The sequence below is a fragment of the Eulemur rufifrons genome, chromosome 13 (assembly GCF_041146395.1).
Source record: "Eulemur rufifrons isolate Redbay chromosome 13, OSU_ERuf_1, whole genome shotgun sequence".
Taxonomy (NCBI): domain Eukaryota; kingdom Metazoa; phylum Chordata; class Mammalia; order Primates; family Lemuridae; genus Eulemur; species Eulemur rufifrons.
The window spans coordinates 3108547-3129973 of record NC_090995.1 but is presented as its reverse complement, the minus strand read 5'-3'; the positions used below and the strand labels follow the sequence as shown (position 1 = coordinate 3129973).

General features: G+C 41.7%; 1 protein-coding gene across 1 annotated transcript in view; it reads left to right on the top strand.

Annotated features, from left to right (window-relative positions):
- Window positions 1–19771, top strand: part of DAPP1 (dual adaptor of phosphotyrosine and 3-phosphoinositides 1) — a 43995-nt gene extending 24224 nt beyond the window's left edge. The window contains exons 4-9 of the mRNA XM_069485476.1: window positions 4478–4608; window positions 12907–12954; window positions 14238–14300; window positions 15367–15452; window positions 17550–17637; window positions 18967–19771. Of these exons, the coding sequence (XP_069341577.1) occupies window positions 4478–4608; window positions 12907–12954; window positions 14238–14300; window positions 15367–15452; window positions 17550–17637; window positions 18967–19035 (485 nt within the window). The 3' untranslated portion in view covers window positions 19036–19771. The remainder of the gene's footprint in view (window positions 1–4477; window positions 4609–12906; window positions 12955–14237; window positions 14301–15366; window positions 15453–17549; window positions 17638–18966) is intronic.
- Window positions 19772–21427: the final 1656 nt, after the last annotated feature.

The window sequence follows — 21427 nt, the reverse complement described above, 5'->3', positions numbered from 1 at the left end:
GAAGAATCCCCATGACAATAATGTAATAGAGTGTGAGTAGAACAGGGCAGGACTGTGACACATGTCTTAGTCCTGTTCCGCAGTCTCTTCTTCAAAGTCTATAACAATGTGTTTGGTCTGTGATATAAACCTCTTGTTCTAAAGGATGCGAATTGATTTGGACTTCCACCTATTTATTGCTATTCTCATTTTATTTACATGAATTGCCATTTAGGAAATTATACCAGAGGAGATCTTAAAACATAGAAAAGGCTGACTAGAAAACATCCCCCAAATACTTAAGCCCATCTTATTCACGTTTTTCCAACAAGGACATCAAACAGCCTATCTAAATATAATAAGGTTAAAGAACATTTGCAGTTTGAGAGAGTGGAAGAAAGGGGAGCGGAATGGCAGGGGGAACATGGCACCAGGAACTAAGTGTTTCAAGTGAATATGTTACGTTTACAGAAAGCAGCATATGCATTTGGTTACCAGGCTTCCTGATGTTTCCCCCGCCCCCGCCCCCATTTGGGCCTGTGTGTTTAACTGGATTTATAGGATAGCTTGGGAGAACTTCAGGGACCATTTAATTTCCCCTTTACAAATGAAGAAACTGAGGCCTGGTGAGAAATGTTGAAGCAAAAACTCCCATCTCCCTTCTTCAAGCTGCCTCCTAAAGAATCCATTTCTTCAAACTTTGGTTCATACGTGTGAATTCCTGCCTGCAGTAGAGTACGCATTTCCCGAGCCCGCAGAAGTTTCCATGGCGACTACACCAAGGCTGAGAACAATTATGCTATAATGAGTAAACACACGAATTCTCGGTTTCAACTCCAGCCTCTGCCATCTGCCAGCTGTGTGTCCGCAGGCAAGTTATGTAACGTTTCTGAGCTTCAGTTTCACCATCTTATAAAATTGATCTCATGGCGAGAGTTCATTCTCTACTGACCTGTGGTGAAGACGGGATGAGATGAAGCATGTGAGACATTTGGAATGATTCGTGACCTGGATATTTAAACAGAATCTTCTCGTGCCCTGGCTAACCTCTCCCCATAAGACGGGAAATCGAACATGAAAGGTCTTTCACATGTAAAGGACCGTGGGTTAAAATCAATTTGCAGAGCAGGTGGCAAAAAAGAAAGGAAAATGATCTTGAATATCCTTATACACCCCCCTTAGAAATCCACTTCCCGAACCTGTCCTGCCAGTTGCAAAGCTTGTTTTCTGAACCTGAGGGTGGTAATGAAACGTGGGTGGATGCGATCTTATTTTAATTTAATGCAACAGATAAGTATTGCGTGCTGAGTGTGTGATGGCCCCTTTAGCCACTGATTGTATCCAGAGATAAATCAGATATCTTTCTTGCCCACAAACATCTTACAGCGCTGGGGTACCGCAGCTGGGGTACCTGATGCGTAAGCACTGGCCTTAGTGCATGAAAGAAATCTTCTAAACAAAAATTTCCCTCGAGGAGCTCCACTCTATTTCAGATACCTCTCCATGCCTGAGACTGGAGACTGATCTTACCCTTTTTCTGAATTCCTGCTGGAATACAAGAAATGCAATCTCGTGGTATTGCACGCTGAGTTGCTGATGTAACTCTTCCACGACTTTGAGTTACCTTGTAGGCAGAGCAAATTGGAACGCCTGCCTCGGTCCAGCTCTGATCATCTCCAAAGTGTACCTCCTTCCACCAAGCATGTCTGCAACGAGGTTTCACGTCACAGGCAGGAAACAACCCTCACCTTCATGTAGTTCAGAAACTGAAGTGAAACTTGCAGCCAAGTCTCCAAGGCCCGTGGTTACTGATCTTCCTTCCCTTTTCATCTGCCTCCCCTGCCTCCTGTTGCCTTTGATCTGAATCCTCCACCCAAGTCCGGGAGTTCATTTGGTCTTGGTCTCGCTAACCCAGAGTTCCTTTCCTGTGGAGCTGAGACACCATCTTGGACCGTGGGTGGAGAGTATAATGAGTTTGTGTTGGCTACATTAGATAGATTTCTTTTGATTGCAAATAAGACAAACCAACTCTGGCTAGCTGAATTGAAAAAAAAAGGTGGGAGAGTAGGCTACAAGAAGAGTGGAATTTTTAAAAGGATATTAATCTACCCTCCCGGAATTCAAGGGCAAGTGTGCTGGAATGTGCCTGCTCGTATCAGCGTCTTTCTAGAGTATCATTGAAAGCATGACTTTCGTAAAGTATGTGAAATAGAATGCAAATGTAGCATTAACTTCGAAGATAAAGCACAAGATTTCAGACTGTTTCTGATTGGTGGGCTGCTTTGAGCCCTGTGAGACGAATGTTTAAGAAGCACCGATTTATCTCAGACCCAGGGGCAGGGATTACCCGGCTCCCACCCCTTTCATTCCTAGCAAGATGCTGCATGGAGGTCTTTTCTGACTTAACATTTTAAAATCCATGTTTGCAAAGATGCAATCATTAGAATTTTATTTAAGGATTTAAAACACCCTGTGTCAGAGAATAACGACACCTAACATTTTATAATCTTTCCACAGACACTTTCTTTATCTGGTGCTTAGAACGGTCTTGGGAAGAAAGCGCGGTTACCCTCACCAGTCAGGGCAGGGGGAGAAGCTTGTGGTGGCTGTCCCTGCCCCTGTGTCCTGTGCTCTTGCCGCGAGGCAGGTGGCTGCCGGCGCATCGCTGAAGGTGTTTCTCTGGGCGGGTCGCTTAGGAGCCACACTCACCCTGCAGCGGGTCACTTAGGAGCCACACTCACCCTGCAGCGGGTCAGTTTGGAGCCACACTCACCCTGCAGCGGGTCACTTAGGAGCCACACTCACCCTGCAGCGGGTCACTTAGGAGCCACACTCACTCTGCAGCGGGTCACTTTGGAGCCACACTCACCCTGCAGCGGGTCACTTAGGAGCCACACTCACCCTGCAGCGTCAACGCGGAGCTCCCAGACCCCCGCGCCTGCGCGATGGGCCACCCTGGGTCAGGTGTCGCTGCTGCTTTCGTTCTGACTGTGACACTGTGACCGGCCCCTTCTCCTCGGACGACGGGCCCTGTTCCCATGAAAGGATCACTCTGACAAAAGAGCGCAGACAATGTGCAAGAGCAAGGCAGGGCTTCTGGAGACAGCCAAGGCCATTTGTCATTTGTCATTGCGATGCTGCTGGCCCCAACGGGAGGCAGAAAGAGGAGGGGCCGGAGTCTCTCACTCTTCTCTGGGGTCAAGATCAGAGGCCGAGAACAGCCTCCTTTTCACTTTCCAGCAGCCCCTGGTTCTGTTTTTGCAGCCAGACCGTGTCCCAGAAGCGTTTTGTTTTGTGTAGATGCGTCGTTAACATTAGGTTTTGTTTTGTTCTTTTAACTACGGAGGAGGTGTTTTTCCTTTTCCATCCTCTCTCTTACTGCAGCGCAGGGTCTGTAATTTCCAATCATCTTTCCAAAGCTGCCCCCCCACCCCTGTAAATATCAGCCTCCCCCAACCCCTCCCTCTTTGCTCCCCTCCTCCTTACCCTGCTCCCTTCCCTTCCTAACAGGTCTCACCTCTACCATATCATGGCAGGTGCTGTATCTCCCTCGCCTGCTGTTGTGTTCCCAGGGCCTAGACAAGCGCCTGGCACAGACCAAAGCTCAGCAAATGTTTGTTGAATGACTTGCTGAATCCCTTATATCTCCTCTATGTCTAGTGCTCTCCTGGGCCTGCCATAGAAAAGATCCCAGTGAAATAAAAGCAAGAAGCCATAACAAGGGAGAAAAACCCTTAATTTGCTTTTGTGATAGTCCTTGTCTCTAGTTTCTGGTTGATGGGGGGTGGGGGGGAGGGGCGGTCAGAAGTGCTGAGTCAGAGCTGCTCCAAGACCCTGGAATGAAGCTCCCAAGTCACCTGGCCCCGGACAGAGCCCTTTACCTGCCCGGTCCCCTCCTCTAGGTGGAAGCGAGGCAATCAGACGTGACCTCCGGCCTGTTCCGATCACATTCACTACTTTATTTAGTTAACCGGGTGACAGAGACTGGAGAGAATGCTGAGTCCACTGTTCTGTGATCCACGGATTTGTCCCAAGTTTGTCCTGAGACCAGTAAAAGAACATCAGGGCAATTGAATAGATCCTTCCATACTTCTGTTTACTTCTGTTTTCGTGGCTTTTTGTCCCTCTGGAAAACTTCCAGTCATTGCTTAAGATCTAAAGCAAACATCACCTCCTCTGTGGAAGTGTTGCTGGCTCATTCCAGAGAAAGGTTCTCCAGGGCCCCTTGGTGCTGTCATCGTTGCGACGTGGGTCTCATTGGCCTGGTGAATGACCATGTTTGTGACAGTTCTGAGCACCGGGAGGCCACAGGTCGTCTATATCAGGCTTTGTAGCTCAGTGTCCAGTTACAAAGGCTGATACTTGGTGATTGTTGAGAAAATGAGCAAGTGAATGCGTGAAAAAACCGGAGACTTTTCAACCTAGCCACAATTCAGTCGGCATCTGGACCTTCCTTCTGGGGATACTATTCGATTATATCTTTTCTGTCTTCATTCAGGCACTCTGATTGTTCTGAAACATCCCTATCCAAGAGAAGTGGAAGAACCTTCCATTTATGAGTCCGTCCGGGTTCACACAGCGATGCAGACAGGAAGAACAGAAAACGACCTTGTGCCCACCGCGCCTGCTGTAAGTGACCTTTGATGGGATTGCAAGCTCTCTCGGTGTCTAAAAGCAACCAAGGGCCATAAAAGTTAATAAAACTCCATTTGTTCAGATAAAATTTCTAGCTTGGGATCTAAAACTTGGACAGAAACGTAAGCATTGAAGCTTATGACTCAGTTCATCTGATCCAAGGGAAATCATAAAAAAGACAATGCAATAGTGATAGGATTTTAAATACTTAGAAAATGGCACCTAAATCTCTGTCCTCAGTTAACCAAGCAGGTTCATGGTAGAATGGGCAAGAGATGTTTGTGTGCACATAGTTGACCAAACTGTTATTCTTCAACAATTTTCCTAAATTAAGAAACCAATTTTGGCCGGGCGCGGTGGCTCACGCCTGTAATCCTAGCACTCTGGGGAGGCCGAGGCGGGTGGATCGCTCGAGGTCAGGAGTTCGAGACCAGCCTGAGCAAGAGCGAGACCCCGTCTCTACTAAAAATAGAAAGACATTATACAGACAACTAAAAATCTATATAGAAAAAATTAGCCGGGCATGGTGGTGCATGCCTGTAGTCCCAGCTACTTGGGAGGCTGAGGCAGTAGGATCGCTTAAGCCGAGGAGTCTGAGGTTGCTGTGAGCTAAGCTGACGCCACAGCACTCACTCTAGCCTGGGCAACAAAGTGAGACTCTGTCTCAACAACAAAAAAAAAAAAAAAATATTTGCCGCCTTTACTATCAAAACATGTGGTGTTAATTTTTCCAAGCATTTTTTTTCCCTTCCCTGACACAGACAGAAAACATTTGCATTTCTTTGCAACCTGAACCGTTGTTGAGTTTCGGTGCGACTGGAGCACTCATTGTTCATCCCGAGAGTCCACTGGTGTTTGTTCTGTGAGCTTTGACTGCAAAGATTCCTCTCCAACACCCCCCACTTTTCACTATTCTCAGGGCTCTTGCTTCTTTGCGGAATACTTCTGGTATAAGATATCTGGATTCGTGCAGAGGATAAAGAGGACAATACCCAAATGAAGCATCAAGAAATCATTCTAGATAGCCATGATTACTCTCGAAAAATGATCAATTATCTGAAGATATTGAGCTACAAGCTATATTAAAATAAGTGTGACCTTTCTGTTTCTGCAGTACTTTTTTCTATCCTGCCACCAGAGAGATCTTTCTTAAAAAGCAGATTTACTACGTGAGCTCCCTGCTTAACGTCCTTCGGTGGTGCCCTTGGTGTTCGTGGCTCACCTGGACCCTGCCTGCCTCTCTGGCCTCATCTCAGGCTACTCTACACTCGTGCTGTGCACCCTGCGTTTCTCCAAATGTGCTCTTTCTGCCTCCCCACATCTGAAGCAATACCAACACGGTTACTGTCACTCACCCCTAGGGACCAGCATCAGGGGTCAGTGTGTTCCAGGAAACCCTCCTTGACCCCACTAGCTTCTTTTTAAATGCCCCCTTCTGTGCTCCAGAGCACACTCTCTTTGCCTTTATCCTAGAGCTATCGATCGTGCCATAGGCTAATTATCTGCACACCTGTCTCCTACCTGACACTTCTGCAAACAGGAGTCACTGCTTGTCTTTGTAGCTTTTAGCCGAGCCTGGCTCATGGCACATCTTACATTTTTGTTGCTATGCTATCTTTCTTTAAAAATAAAAATCCTTGGCCAGGCATAGTGGTTCACGCCTATAATCCCAGCCCTTTGGGAGGCTGAGGTGGGAGGATTACTTGAGGTCAGGAGTTTGAGGCTAGCCTGGGCAACATAGCAAGACCCTATCTCTAAAAAAAAAAAAAAAAATATATATATATATATATATATATATATATATAAATTAGCTGGGCATGGTGGTGCACCTGTAGTCCCAGCTACTCAGGAAGATCACTTGCGCCCAGGAGTTGGAAGTTACAGTGAGCTATGATTGTGCCTCAGTGACAGAGCAATACCCTGTCTCTAAAAAATAAAATAAAGTAAAATTAAATTAAATTAAAATTAAAATTAAAATCCTGGAAATTGACTGAGAAAGATATTTTGGCTTTGTTAGAGTTGGGGGAGAAGCCTCAGACCTCAGAACTTGAGAAATTTAGGAAAGCAAGACGATCAATAGTCCAAAGTCAGAAAAGGCTGAAGAACAAATCAAGACCTACCCTCTAACCAATTCTTGTTTTCCAGCTGACCAGTCCCTTCATAATTTCCTCTTTACCTGCCCTTAATCCGCCACCAATCACTTCAACATCTCTTTCATTCGCACACTCAGTTTAACCTCACCTCCTCCTTGGTTGTACTTCCCCTACAGGTCTCCAACTGAGGTCAGTCAAGCCATTTCCTACTGAGTGTGTCCTTTATCAATAGTAAAATGCAGATGACACCTATTGTGTAGGGTTGGTGTGAGCATAAGATACAGCACACGCAGGTAGAAACAGGCCTCTCTAGATCACATCCTGGAAGGCTCGTTATTTACCTTCTTCACTCACTCCAGGTACCATATTGATTCACCTGCCCAAGTATCTAAACATAACAGCACAGAGAAGCGTTCTACGCAATGGAGCATTTACAATAGTGGAGAGAGGTTGGTTGAGAATGACTGGACTCACATTGCATAATGAGAAGCCCATGAAGTTTATTGTGCAAAAACAACAACAACAACAACAACAAAAAACCCAAACCAAAAAAAACAACGATAAAGGTTTTCTAGTGGATCTGAAATGTCTCTCATTACTTCTCACTACAGAATCACTGATAGCTGGGTCACCGTGGCTGGGGAAAGAGTTCTGGTCTGATCAGAATGCTCTTGTCCCTCACCGAACACTCAGACTTCACTTGTCACCCCAAATGGCCACACGCTGTGGCACCTCCACCTCCGACCTGAGAGCTCTGGGGGTTTTCAGACTTCTGCTTTCTCTGCTGGGGTTCCAGTTCTTGCACAAGCTCCGGCAATGGAGGAAGAGAATTAAGAGCACTTCTTACTTGAAGCGAAAATGAAAGATGCCCCATTGCCCAGAAATGCAGATGGTTGCGTAAAACTGTTTAACATTCTTTGGCAACTGCATTTTGGGGAAATTGCCATTTATATGTTGTATGAGCAACATAGCATGGAGCTCCTGAGATAGGATTGGATTTATTTATTTATTTATTTAGAGACAGGGTCTCACTCTGTCACCCGGGCCAGAGTGCAGGACCACAGTTGCAGCTCACAGCAGCCTCAAACTCCTGGGCTCGAGCAATCCTTCTGCATCAGCCTCCCGAGTAGCTGGGACTACAGGTGTGGATCACCATGCCTGGCTAATTGTTTTATTTTTATTTTTGTAGAGATGGGGTCTCACTATGCTGCCCAGGTTGGTCTCGAACTCCTGGCCTCAAGCGATCCTCCCCCCTCAGCCTCCCAGAATGGCTAGGATTATAAGTGTGAGCCACCACGTCCAGCCCAATTAATTTATTATACAAAATTTTTAGGCCGGGCGCGGTGGCTCACGCCTGTAATCCTAGCACTCTGGGAGGCCGAGGCGGGTGGATTGCTCGAGGTCAGGAGTTCAAGACCAGCCTGAACAAGAGTGAGACCCCGTCTCTATTAAAAATAGAAAGAAATTATATGGACAACTAAAATATATATATACAAAAAATTAGCCGGGCATGGTGGCGCATGCCTGTAGTCCTAGCTACTCGGGAGGCTGAGGCAGTAGGATCGCTTAAGCCCAGGAGTTTGAGGTTGCTGTGAGCTAGACTGACGCCACGGCACTCACTCTAGCCCGGGCAACAGAGTGAGACTCTGTCTCAAAAAAAAAAAAAAAAAAAAAAAAAAAAAAAAAAATTTTTAAAAATTCCTATACTACCACCAGCATTGTTTTAAGCACTGGGAGTCTGGCAATAAATTAGGCAAAGGCTCTCCCCTCACTGAGCTCACATTCTAGTGGGGGGAGGGTCACAGACAATAATCAAAGTCATTAGTAAGATAATATCAGATAGTAATAAGTCATAAACCCAAAAAGTGAATACGAGGAGACGAGGGAAGCAGGGTGGCCTCTCTGAGGAGGTGACATCTGGAAGATGAGATTATTGAGGTCATGCCCAGCCAGATCGTGCAAGGCAACAGAGTTCTTCACGAGCAGTACCTTCCGGCTGAGTGTGTAGACATTGATGAGAATGTTCTAGTTGGTGAAATGCTCTGGGGCACTACTAGCATTCCTGGATGTCAAGAACCACAAAGAGTCCGAGAATTCATCCTACTTGCAAGTTAGCCTGCCACGGTGTCACCGGTCGTGACTTCTGGGTCAGAGATGAAGAATCGGTTGTTACTCACAATAGGAGTAGCCAGAGTGTTCGTTAGAATTTGTGCCGAGTCACAATTCCCACAGGGAGACATTGAGGGGGCCGGGTGGTACCCACGGTGGCTGTTACAGGAGAGGAACCCAAATATTCTCTAGTGGGCGGTGAGCACGTCTGCCTTTTGCTCTGGAGAGCGACATTATTTCTATCTTCCAAGGCTGTGTGTGATACAAACATGCCTTAAAAATTGGTTTGCAACAAAATGCTGTTAGTGCCTGGCTTGTAAGATATGTAGAAACACAAGAGACCCACAGAGATTGTTTCCCGATTCCCAATTGTTTCCGGGTCATGGAGGCTCAATGTCCTGCAATGCATGGTGACGAATTTTCTCACCCAAAATCTCAACTGTGCCTCCTTTTTTTTTATTAGGGCGCCACTCTTATGACTTCTTTTAATCTTCATCACCATGTTAAAGGGCCTGTCTCCAAAGAGGGTCACATTGGGGATAAAAGTTTCAACTGTTAATGGAAAAAAAAAACGAACTCTATAAAATAACATAAAGAGGTTTATTCTGAGCCACCTGTGTGCGACTGGCCCAGAGCACACGGCCCCGAGAGGTCCTGGGACATGTGCCCTGTGCCTTCTTTACATGGCAGGAAAGGTCTCGTAGCAAAGGGGAGCAATTTATTTTTGTTCTAAGTGTTAATAAGAAATTAGAAGAGAATTTCGAGTAAGTTTTTACATCTTTAAAAAGATCCTTCTCACTGCTAAGTGGTAAATAGAGCGAGGGCAAAGTTGGAGGCAAAAAGACTAGTTAGGAGACTAGTTAGTTGTGGCAGTCCAGGTAGAGGTAGTGGTTAAACCTGGAGAGAAGGGATAAGAGCTGGTAGTTAAAATGTGGGGAAGGGAGAACAACTGGTCAACTTGTTGCTTTGAAGGTAGAAGAGACAAGACTTACTGATGGATCAAACGTGGTACAAGAAAGAAGAGGAACAGAGTCCTGCCATTCCCTGGGACGGGTTTGGGGGATGGGAAGGAGGGGTTCTGTCGTGGACATGTTACATGTGAAACACCAATCTGTTAGACCGACAGCGATTACATGAAATAGTATGTTTCAAGTTCCTGTCATAGAATAAGTCCTATCTAAAATGTCAGTTTCCTTAGCTTCCCTTTTGTGGTATTTGACATTTTTAACAACTCCCTCTTTCTAAAAAGTCTGTTTCCTTTGCTTCTGCAACATCTTTCTCTCTGTTTTCTGTAATCTTGGACACATTTTGTAGTTCCTCTTCTTGGACACCTTCCTTGCATATTGGCCTTTTCCAGTATTTCGTTCTTGAAGCCTTTCTCACTTACCGTGTTGGTGTTTATTCTTCCAATCCTTTTCTTGAACATATACATATATATATGCACACATACATAAACATATATAATATAAACAGCTCTTCGTTGTAGATTGAGTTAAAATATGCTTGTTTAATTAATTGTATGTTATAAATGTCTTCCATGTCATGACAGTTTTCTAAAACACCATCAATGAATTCCATTATTTGGCTATCTCAGCTTATTTAGGTAATCGTCTATTATATTTTTACCTATTATATAGGTATATATATACCTATATATATGCCTATATATATAGGTATATATATACCTATATTTGTCTATTATATTTTTTTATTTGAAATACTTTCCAAGTTGCAGAATCCTTGCAAGAACAGTGCAAAGAACTGTGCTTTTCCTGAGCCAGTTGACAGTAAATCATTGCATGATGTCCCACCACCCTGGATACTTCCGTGTGTGTTTCCCAGAAACAAGGACCCCTGCCTACATGACCACAGAGAACCATTCAAACTAGGAAATTAACGCTGATACCATTGCCACCGTCTCATCCACAGATCTCATCCGGGTTTCACCAGTTTCCCCTTTTAGAGCAAAAGGACCCAATCCCCAAACACCAGTTGCCCTATTTGTCCTGTCTCTGGAATATTCTTCTCTCTGGAACACTTCCTCAGTTTCTCCTTAATTTCATCACTTTGACACTTCTGAAACTTAAAGTCCAGCTATTTTGCTTTTGCCTTACTGGACGGCTTTGACTACGTCTAAGTCAGGCAGGATGGCAGGACAGCTAATCCTCCAGTTTTAAACATTTTTAGGCTGCATCCAATTTTTGGCTCCTATAAACATCTTTCCTGTTACAGATCACAGCTATTTTTAAAGACAAATCTTCTATACAATCATTTAATTTCTTAAATCCTGAAACCCTGAATAAAAGTAATATTCTCAGCTTTTGCCTTTGCAGACCTACATTTATCTGTCAAAACCTTAGAAAAATACTAATAGTATGTTGGAAGGAGGAAACATGGAGAGAGCAGTATCATTCCTTAGCTTGATTTCAATGAATAATTCTACCAGGGCTTTTTATATAATAATTTGTGTTTAATTATTTTGTCTGTATAAACGTTAACCTGCAACAAACCCAAAATGTTAGTTTTTGTCATTCCACAATATAATACCTAAACTCAATTCAGTTGGTTCAATTTAACATCAAAATAAATCAAACTGATTATGGGATATCCAAATTCATCAATATTGTTTAACATTATTGGAATGAACATTTGGATAGTTTATCCTTTTCTGCCATAAGAATTTCAAAAGAAATGGTTGCATATTTTTTTTCTTGCTTTAACTCTTTTTACTGTGCTGTTGGTCGTGGTGCCTCTTTTTCTCTGGTAGGGAGAAGTCACCCAGGACAAAGTATTCTGGAAACTGCCATGAAACAAACCTTGATGTCAACCAAGTCATCTCCCAGTTTTAATAAGCATCTACCAAACATTTCCCAGTTAATAAACAAAAGCTTATTAACTTTGTTCCCACTAAGACATATTGTAACATCATATTAGAACAAAAAGCCCTACCAGGAGTTCAATTTCTTGATGTTTGGGTTCTTGTCATGTAAATTTCTTTTTTTTTTTTTTTTTGAGACAGAGTCTCACTCTGTTGCCTGGGCTAGAGTGAGTGCCGTGGCATCAGCCTAGCTCACAGCAACCTCAAACTCCTGGGCTCCAGCAATCCTCCTGCCTCAGCCTCCCAAGTAGCTGGGATTACAGGCATGCGCCACCATGCCCGGCTAATTTTTTGTATATATATATTTTAGTTGTCCATATAATTTCTTTCTATTTTTAGTAGAGACGGGGTCTCACTCTTGCTCAGGCTGGTCTCGAACTCCTGACCTCGAGCGATCCACCCGCCTCGGCCTCCCAGAGTGCTAGGATTACAGGCGTGAGCCACCGCGCCCGGCCGACATGTAAATTTCTATTCATACAATTCCCCAGCGTCCCTTGTTCGTCACAGGTGCTTGCTAAGTGTGTGATAGTGTTGTTATCTTTGAATTAATGATATATGAGTTGAAAGAAGTAACTCAGTCTCATTTCAAATCTCTGTAAACAACTCTGTACTCCTGACAGTCTGTGTCACGGAGTGTGGGTCTCAAAGAAGAGTCTGGAAAAAAAGGGGCAGTGGGGACGGGGAGGACAAGTATGTGATAAAATAAGTGTTGGCAATGATGTTTCTAAGGTTCCCTGTTAAAAATTCCCAAAGCATATTAACATAAGACAGACTCTGGGATTATCTGAAGTCAAGAAATGCTTCTATTTTTCTTAATCCAGTTTCCCAAATGTATGGGCCCCGGATGTGTGCGTGTGTGTTCACGGGCTAGTACTTCTGCAAGGATCTGAGCAGCTGGCTTTCACATGACACGCTTTGGCAAACGCAGACTTTTATGAGTGACATGATGGGTTTTTCTGTTTGCAAATCACTGACTGGAGTTAGCAGAGAGCCTTTCGGTTGCTGCCTGTTGCTATGGAATTTCGCCAGTAGATCCAGTCTGAAAACTGTCTGGCAGAGCGCGTAGAAGGTTTGCAAGCGCCTAGGTCAAAAGTGCAAGACGGCCATTTAAAAATCAAAGGCAAACTTGTTCTCCATTTTAAAACAGGTCAGAAAGAGACAAACATCGTGTTGTGACGGTTCTGGGCTTCACTGGGTGCTTGTCTTTTTCAGCTGGGCACCAAGGAAGGCTACCTCACCAAGCAGGGGGGCCTGGTCAAGGTAAGGAAGTGTGGTTTGCTCACACTGGCCGTAGAAAACAAGCGCCTGCCGTGCAGATGCAATGCTCATCTCGACAGCTCTTCTTTCAAGCACAAGTCCCTGCTCATTTTGACCCACTTACAATATTTACCTGTCTCAAGAGTTCCTTTTTATGGCTTATGAGTCAAAATTCTGGAAAAAGACTTGACTATTCTTTGGCAAAGCCCTGCATGAGCGTAGTGTATAATTAATGTTCAAGAAAGCATGCGATTGTTTTAATGGAATGATTGAGAAGGTTGCAAGTTGACTCTAGAACATTTCTTTTCTTTCGTTTTTTTTTTTTTTTTTTTTTAAACAAAGAAAAAGTTAGAATTGTCTAAAATGTTTACCTGAATGTAGACCAAAAACATCACTGGTGCTAATGAGATCCACAAAACAACACAATTCAGGACTTTACAAGTTCAGGGTATCACACTGTTCCCCATTTGTGTGATTGTACCTTTAAAGTTCCTCTATTTCAATGTGCCAGGAAGATCATGGAATCTGCTCCTCCCTATTTTAAGCATCAGGGTACTTGACCTCTCTCCTAGGGACCAGCCTGCTTGGAATCAACCTAATCATTTCATTGTTTGTGTCCCCACTAGATTGGATGGTCCCTGAGGACAGAGATAAGGCATGCTCATAGCATACTTATTTTTAAATCCTCTGTTACTTCTTTTAACTGGGCACATCGCCACCCAGGATAGATTAGGGTTCTGTTAGTACATAAAAAGGTAGCAGGGTGTGACAACAGTTTTTACCACCGATGCCATGGAATTTTTAGGCAAAGTTTAGAATATTGTGTGGTTCAAGTTTCCTAAATCGCAATTCACTTATTTGCGAGACAAGAATAATAATATTTGGTATTTTTGTATGAGGATTGGCTATAACACATATCAGCCTCCAAGGATAGTATGTGGACCACGTAGGTGCTCAAAAAACAGTATTTTTATTATAGAGTTAAAAAAATGGAAATTTTAGTGGTTTGTTATAAATCACCTTGAATATTTATGACAGGCTCTTTTTATTTAAAAAAAAATACGCTAATGCTATCTCTGCCTTCATCGTGAGCTTAATGTAGGAAATTACTTTACTTTTTGTAGATATTTTGAAACCTATTTCTCAGAAATGACTCAGAAGCATTTTTTTCAGTATTGTATCAAATTTTTTAGATACTTTTAAAATGAAAGTAAATCATCTAGTTTAAATATTGCATTCCTGTATCCAAAACCTGTGTGTTTTAATTATTGTTATTTTTTTCTCAGACCTGGAAAACAAGATGGTTCACTTTGCACAGAAATGAACTGAAATACTTCAAAGACCAGATGGTGAGAGACATGACGATACATTTTCCCTTTAAAAATCTACTCTCTAGGCCGGGCGCGGTGGCTCACGCCTGTAATCCTAGCACTCTGGGAGGCCAAGGCGGTGGATCGCTCAAGGTCAGGAGTTCGAGACCAGCCTGAGCAAGAGTGAGACCCTGTCTCTACTAAAAAAATAGAAAGAAATTATCTGGCCAACTAAAACATATATAGAAAGAATTAGCCGGGCATGGTGGCGCATGCCTGTAGTCCCAGCTACTCGGGAGGCTGAGGCAGGAGGATCGCTTGAGCCCAGGAGTTTGAGGTTGCTGTGAGCTAGGCTGACGCCACGGCACTCACTCTAGCCCGGGCAACAAAGCGAAACTCTGTCTCAAAAAAAAAAATAAATAAAATAAAATAAAAAAATAAAAATCTACTCTCTAGATGAAGGAAATATCTGCCTTTAAAATCTCTGAAATTCTCTTTATGTCCACCTGAAACACCCAACAAATGATTGGAAATATGAGTTCTTGATTCCTGATATGAGCAGAATTCTTTTGCAAAGATGAGATGTACATGCCAAAATTGCTCTATTGGACTATAGCTCCTCAAGGCACATAATTCCTTCTTGGTAGGGCAATAGAATTGTTCTCTCGCCACAGTTTATTAACTGTCTCTCTGCAGCAATTTCCCCTTTATTAAAAATCAGTATGTCCATTTCCCCAGCCCATTTTATTAAGCCAATTTAAAACGATTTACTTTTGTTTTCCTTATACAAAATTTCTGAGAAAGTAGAAGTTTTAAAAAAAGTGAGAAAAATATGACTCTCGTGTTTTAAAATCCATCTTCATGAAATATAAATTGATAAACACAATCTCTTAATTCCCAGTCTCATCAAGGCTAATTCCAAAAGCAGGAGGTGTGGGACTTCCGTTAGTCTCTTCTGTTATCGGTCCTCTTAGTGAAAGGAAAATTGACAATTGCACCTAGTGAAAGACTTGTTCGGGGAATAAATGAGGGACAGATTTGTGTGGTGTTTTATGATGACATAGGTTTTTTTTTGGTTTCATTTTTTGCTTTTCATTTTTTTTAGTCTCCAGAACCAATTCGGGTCCTAGACCTAACAGAATGTTCAGCTGTACAATTTGATTATTCCCAGGAAAAAGTAAACTGTTTTTGGTAAGTTGTTTTATAAAGGAAATGTTTCTAAAAGTCTTCTTGCCAGACACTTATTTTAGCTAAGCAATAAAAAGCTACGTGCCTTACTCTCTACAATGTAGGAATGTATATACATGTTAGGAGTGATTTCAGCTGAGTGTGACATACTATCTCATTTAAAGTGCCTTAAGCAAATAGGCAGGGCAGTTGGGTTTAGGTTGTGCACTGCACAAGTATGACATGCCTAAGAGGATACCATTCACATCCTAGACAGCTTTATTTCTTCGAGGATTGTTCCCAATTTTAATTATAAGTTTGTTGACTCTAACGATAGGTGATATGTATTGTTATGACAATTTATGGCAGATGGCACGAAAGTGTTTTGTTCTAATATAATCAGTATATTATGAAATTTTTCTAACTAGGAGAAGTATCTTGAGAAAGGAGTGTCTTATTTCCCGCTACGTTTTATTTTAGAGTTTTTCAAGCATATACAAGTTGAAAGACTAAATAACTGTGTACCCTTCACCTAGATGCATCAGTTATTAATACTTTGTCATATTTGCTTTATCTTCATCTATCCACTTTTTTTCTGAACGCAATGAAAGTAAGTTGCAGACATCATTGATTTTACCCCTAAAGACTTGAGTATGTATCTCCTAAGAATAAAAATATCACCTATAGGACTGTAATGTCATTATTGCACTTAAGAAAATTAACATCAGTTCTGTAATATCAACCAACAATGGGTATCTTTTTAAAACTCACATAGAGGTGCCCTGTGAGCTAGCACAGGTTTATTTTTCTCATAACAAAAAATCAGGAGGCAGGTCAGGTCCAATGTCCCTGCAGTTCTCTTGGCATTTTCTCCTGCTGGCGACTTCAGGATCCAAGTGGCTCCTACAACTTTAGGCCTCCTGTGTTCAGTGAGGCACAAAGAAAGACATAGGGATGGTGTCAGCCACGCCTGCTCCTGTTTATCAGGAAAGCTAATATTTCCCCAGAAACTCCCCATCAGATTCCCCTTGTATCTCATTGGCCAAGACGGGGTGCCGCGGCCATCCCTGGTGATACTATGATCATAATTGGCTTAAACTAATTAGGATTTATTGCCTCGGATTCTGTTTGCAAGAAGAAAGGGAAAATTATCTGTATTGATAGGTAATGAATAATGTCTCCCTGAGGGAGTACCAAACAACGAAAATTCCAGAAACCAGTTGCACAGTGTTTGCACAGTGTCAATATCACTCCCTCCCACCACGGCCCGCTACGCCCCCACTGGGCCTCACGGCAAGGTTCCACCTTCCATACGCAGGCTCTCCCCTCTTACCTACCCAACATGAATTGCTGATATCAACAAAATACGCTGCCTGGGCTTTAGGATATAGAAACGCTTCTGAAGTCTTTTTTTTTTTTTCACAAAAGGAAAAATGATTTTTAGTATTTTGCATCTCAAGTGTTAAGTACAGGAAGGATCGGCAAGGTATAAGTTAGGACTGATCATATTACTCACGTGATTTTGACTATACAGCAGAGACAGTCCAATGAAGAACCAATATACACCTAGGGAAAGTCTTGCATACCAACAGAAAGTTCATCTTCCCTCCAGCAGACACTAACTCTTGGGCGAGAGATGGGAAAAGTAACTAGTTGAGAAGTCTTATTGTCTCTTTTTCCTGTCCTAAATAATTGAAACTGCCCGCATCCACTGAAGGCAAAGTCATCCTCATTGAAGCAAACTAACACAAATGAGTTCTTTTAGCAAACTCTCATATCTTGCTTATGCTTTGAATGATAGCAAGGGTTCTGAATCATTTGAAAGACCAGCTGGATAAACATGCAAGACATGAACGACAAAAGGATCTGGGGTATCCTGGACATGTTTCTTTCTTCTTTGAGGTCTCATTAGAGTATAGGATCTGGTCTGTAACGATAATACGTAGCTGCAACTTCCTCAGTTTGCTGGCAGGAATAGTTTCCATATATATCAATCCTTCAAGGTACTTATCTGGGCTTTTCATCAACTCTTTTCTCCCTTGGAGTATTCTGATTAGTGTTCAACCGATATATACAACTAACCATCTGGAGTATCTCATGTTCTTTCTTTTATCTTTTCAGCTTAGTATTTCCGTCCAGGACATTTTATCTCTGTGCAAAGACAGGAGTAGAAGCTGATGAATGGATCAAGATATTACGCTGGAAATTGGTGAGTTATACAAGTCTTCAGATGCCTGAGAAATAACATGTTGATGATTTCAAATATATTTCTGTTGAAAGAGTCAGATTATCTCCAAGAATCACAGGATGTCTGCTTGCAGGCTGGTGGAATAGTCCGTTCATTCTTCAAGGACATGGGAAGAGATAAAGACAGGGTTGGAAAAGAAAGAATGGAGCTGTATTCTGGTCTCAGCCCAAGCCTTAGCCAGGGGCCCCCACATCTATCAGTCATTCCTCAAGGTGTGCAGCTTAGCCCAGTTTTGTCTGGGGTAGGACATTGGGAACAGAAGCCCTCACAGAAGAAAGTTAACATGTTTCTCCAGTTGAAAAGTCTTTTACATTGTCAGAGAAGGAAGCTTGTCAGAGGAACTTGGCTAAGTTTCCAGTGTGAGTAGAGTATCACTTTGGGCAGGTCAAGGATAAAAAGATGGTTTATTTTATCTGTTTTCTAAACACCTCCCAGGGGAAGACAAAGGACCTGCTGATAAAATTGACCAGTCTCAGACATCTTCTGCATGTGTTTGCAAGTTAATAAGTTATTAGCCAAGAACTTATCCTTACAGATTACTAAAATTTCCTGGAAATACCACCTTGGAACCCTTGATGTTTTCAAAAAACATTTTTACTAATTATTTTTGTGAAATTGTCTGATATATAGGTGCTCTTTCAAAGCTGAGAATCTTACTGAAATTTCCTTTCTAGATACTGAGACTTTTGGTTCTGTTTATCTTTTCAGTTTGAAATTTAAATAAATATACCACTCATTTTGAAATTTTTCCAATGTATTTGATATGTAGTGTGGAAACACTTTGCCATATGAAATCTTTGCTCAGATATGAATTAATTTTTTATTCTTTCTATTTTGTAATTATCGAAGTGACACAAAATTATAAAAATATATAAATGTCCATACTTTTAGACTTCTCCTTCTGTAAATATTTAAACCCCAAATTTAATTATTCTCTAGTATTCTTTACTCATTCTATTTAACAATATATTATGAACACCTTTCCATATCAAAAATTTCAGATCTATATCTTCCTTTGAGTCATTGAATAGTATGGTATTTTATGTTTTACTACGAGTATTAGGGCAATTCCCAATTTCTACATGTTTTAGCAATCACTTTATAGTATGTGTTCTGCAAAAAATACAGAAAATAAGATTAAAAACTTGGCGTGGGACACACGATATTAATAATTATAGTTGCATGTCTTCCTTACTGATCAGTATGTCTTATTTTAAATTTGTTAAAAGCCGGAGTTCATCACCTTAAAATCGCTCAATAATAGGTACATATACGTGTGTTTTATTACAGTCACAAATAAGAAAACAGCTCACCCAAAGGGAATGCACCATCCGGTCTCGGTCGTTCATCTTTAAATAGGTCTTTCCTAGCGAGCGTGGCCCAGAGCAAGGTGGAATGCGCCCCGATGCCGTGAGCCTTCGCAGGCTTCCCGCGAGAGCTGACTAAGGATTTTTCCCTAAAAACAAATCCAAAAGCAGATGCTGTTTGGGATCCACATACCACGTTTGCCAACTCACAGAAAACTGCTGTCCTTCCAAGACGTCGCCATGGGAAAACGGAAGTGGTCCTCGTTCTGGAGAAACTGATCACACTCACTCTCGGAACACACGATGTAAAGATGAAGGGTTTCTGTTTTCACTCACTGTGGTCCCCAAGCCTGTTGACATCAGGGGACCCACAGTTGACAGGAGTCTCGCTCTGAGTCACGGTCAGCCTGTGGGACACCCAGCTTGTGCTATCAACCAGGAGGGAAACAGTTGTATACTTAGAGGCTTAGACTACTTCTTCAGAAATTATATTGAGATAGCAAACATCAAAGATTTCCAGGGGAGAGGTTGTTTTCGGCTTTTTTCCCCCCCTTTATACAAAAAACAAAAAGTTTCCAAAACTAAAATGGAAAAGGTTTGTGGTATTTATTTTCTCTTTCTAATAGGCTCAGAAATGTAGTGGGTCCCGCACTTCTAATAATAAAACTGTGAGAACTAAATGGGCAGTTAGGTAGTACAATGAAGATAAATGAACGTGCAATTTTAAAAGCATCTCTTTCAACCATTTGGGGGACTGTTTTGAAGAGTGAGAAAACATACATTGAAGGATGATAAAGTAGTAGATAACCTGTAGTTTAATAACAATTATTGTTATGATAGTAATAATAATGGAATACTTGTAAGCACTAAGTTATCTTCATTCAACATTTCTCCAAAAGGACTGAGACACTTCTCAAGGAGTGTGTTTTAATAATCCCTTTGTCAGAATTAGCTGACTTGGGCTGGCCCAAGGGAGGTAAGGATCACCCAAGCGCCTTGTATCTTGTTAAACAGCCATTTCTGTTGCCAGTTGAGAGAGTAGCACTAAATCTACATGAAATATCTGCTAATGTGTTACCCAGCTTTTTCAAACTAGAATAAGGGGACTGAAATACGAGAATGAGACACGGATGCCCAGAGCTCATAAATAGATTCTAACCCCTTCTATTATCTTTATTAATAGTGCTTTTTTAGATAGAAGTTTGGAGGGAGATAAAAATGAATGAAGAGTCCGAGAATAAAAAGATTATGGTGCAAAGCTATGATAGAAACTGCTCTTGCAATCCAAAGCGATACCTTGTTCAATAAGTTTCTTCTGTTATTGAAACATCTAAGACTTGGAAATCACATAAACTTTTTGTATATTTCAAAAAGGTTTTTAATGTATTTTGTTATGTTTGTGTTCTATGGGGTAAAGCAGAAGTCAAGTTGAAATGTACTGTGTGAAGTTTGCAAAGTAAGAAGTCACAAACAAATCCTCACTGGGATGTATGGTTTCATGTTTTGTTTTCTTAGAAACAAGGATATTTCTTTGTGTAGGTAATATTGTTAGTTTTTGTAAAATGTATGTTTATTTATATTCTTTGGTTTTGTTTATTAAAAGGAATATGATTTTGCTGTGTCTGCACTATTTTGCTATTAAATTTTTAATATTTGTCATTTAAAAGAAACAACAGATTAATATCATAAATGGCAATGAAGCATCCACTTTAGTTACACTACAATCCACAAAGGATTGGAAGTTGAATAAATAGTCCCAGACTCAAGGAGTCCTTAGTTGAACATGGAAACAACAATAAACACATATATGACGATGTACAGAAGTCAGTAAGATAATTACTGTAAGAAAGGTCCGCAAAGTTACATGATGGGGAATGTGCTTCAGCGCAATGGAAAGATGAGTACAACTAGAATACAGGAGATCCACCAGGGAATCTTAGTACTACCAAGCCCTGTGATTAGAATCGATGTTAACCTAGGAAACCCAGCTCAGGCAGGATGACTACTGGGTCAGACTCTTTGGGAATGAAGGTTTGGATTAGCTCACCAGCCACAAATAGCCAAGGTACTTGCTGAGAGCGAAGGGAATATGGAACAGGTAACGAAAGGAAGTTAGTTATTAATACCAGCTATAAACCACAGGTCCAGTTGGAAAAACAAGGGCTGTGATTACTTTATTATTCATATTTGTGCATAGACTTATACAGATTTGTACACATTACACACACATCTTGAACAAGTTATCTTTTTTCTTCCCTTCCTCATCCTCTTATTATCTCACGTAAGATGTATGAATGGTAGCTAACCTTACATCACAATATTTAAATTACAGGATAGAAAGGAGAAAAGTGAACAACATCCAAGGACTCTGCATCATCTTTTGGGGAATCCTCTTCTGGGGGATATTCTTGGTTGTACACAGGATAGTTGTATGGTATTAGAAA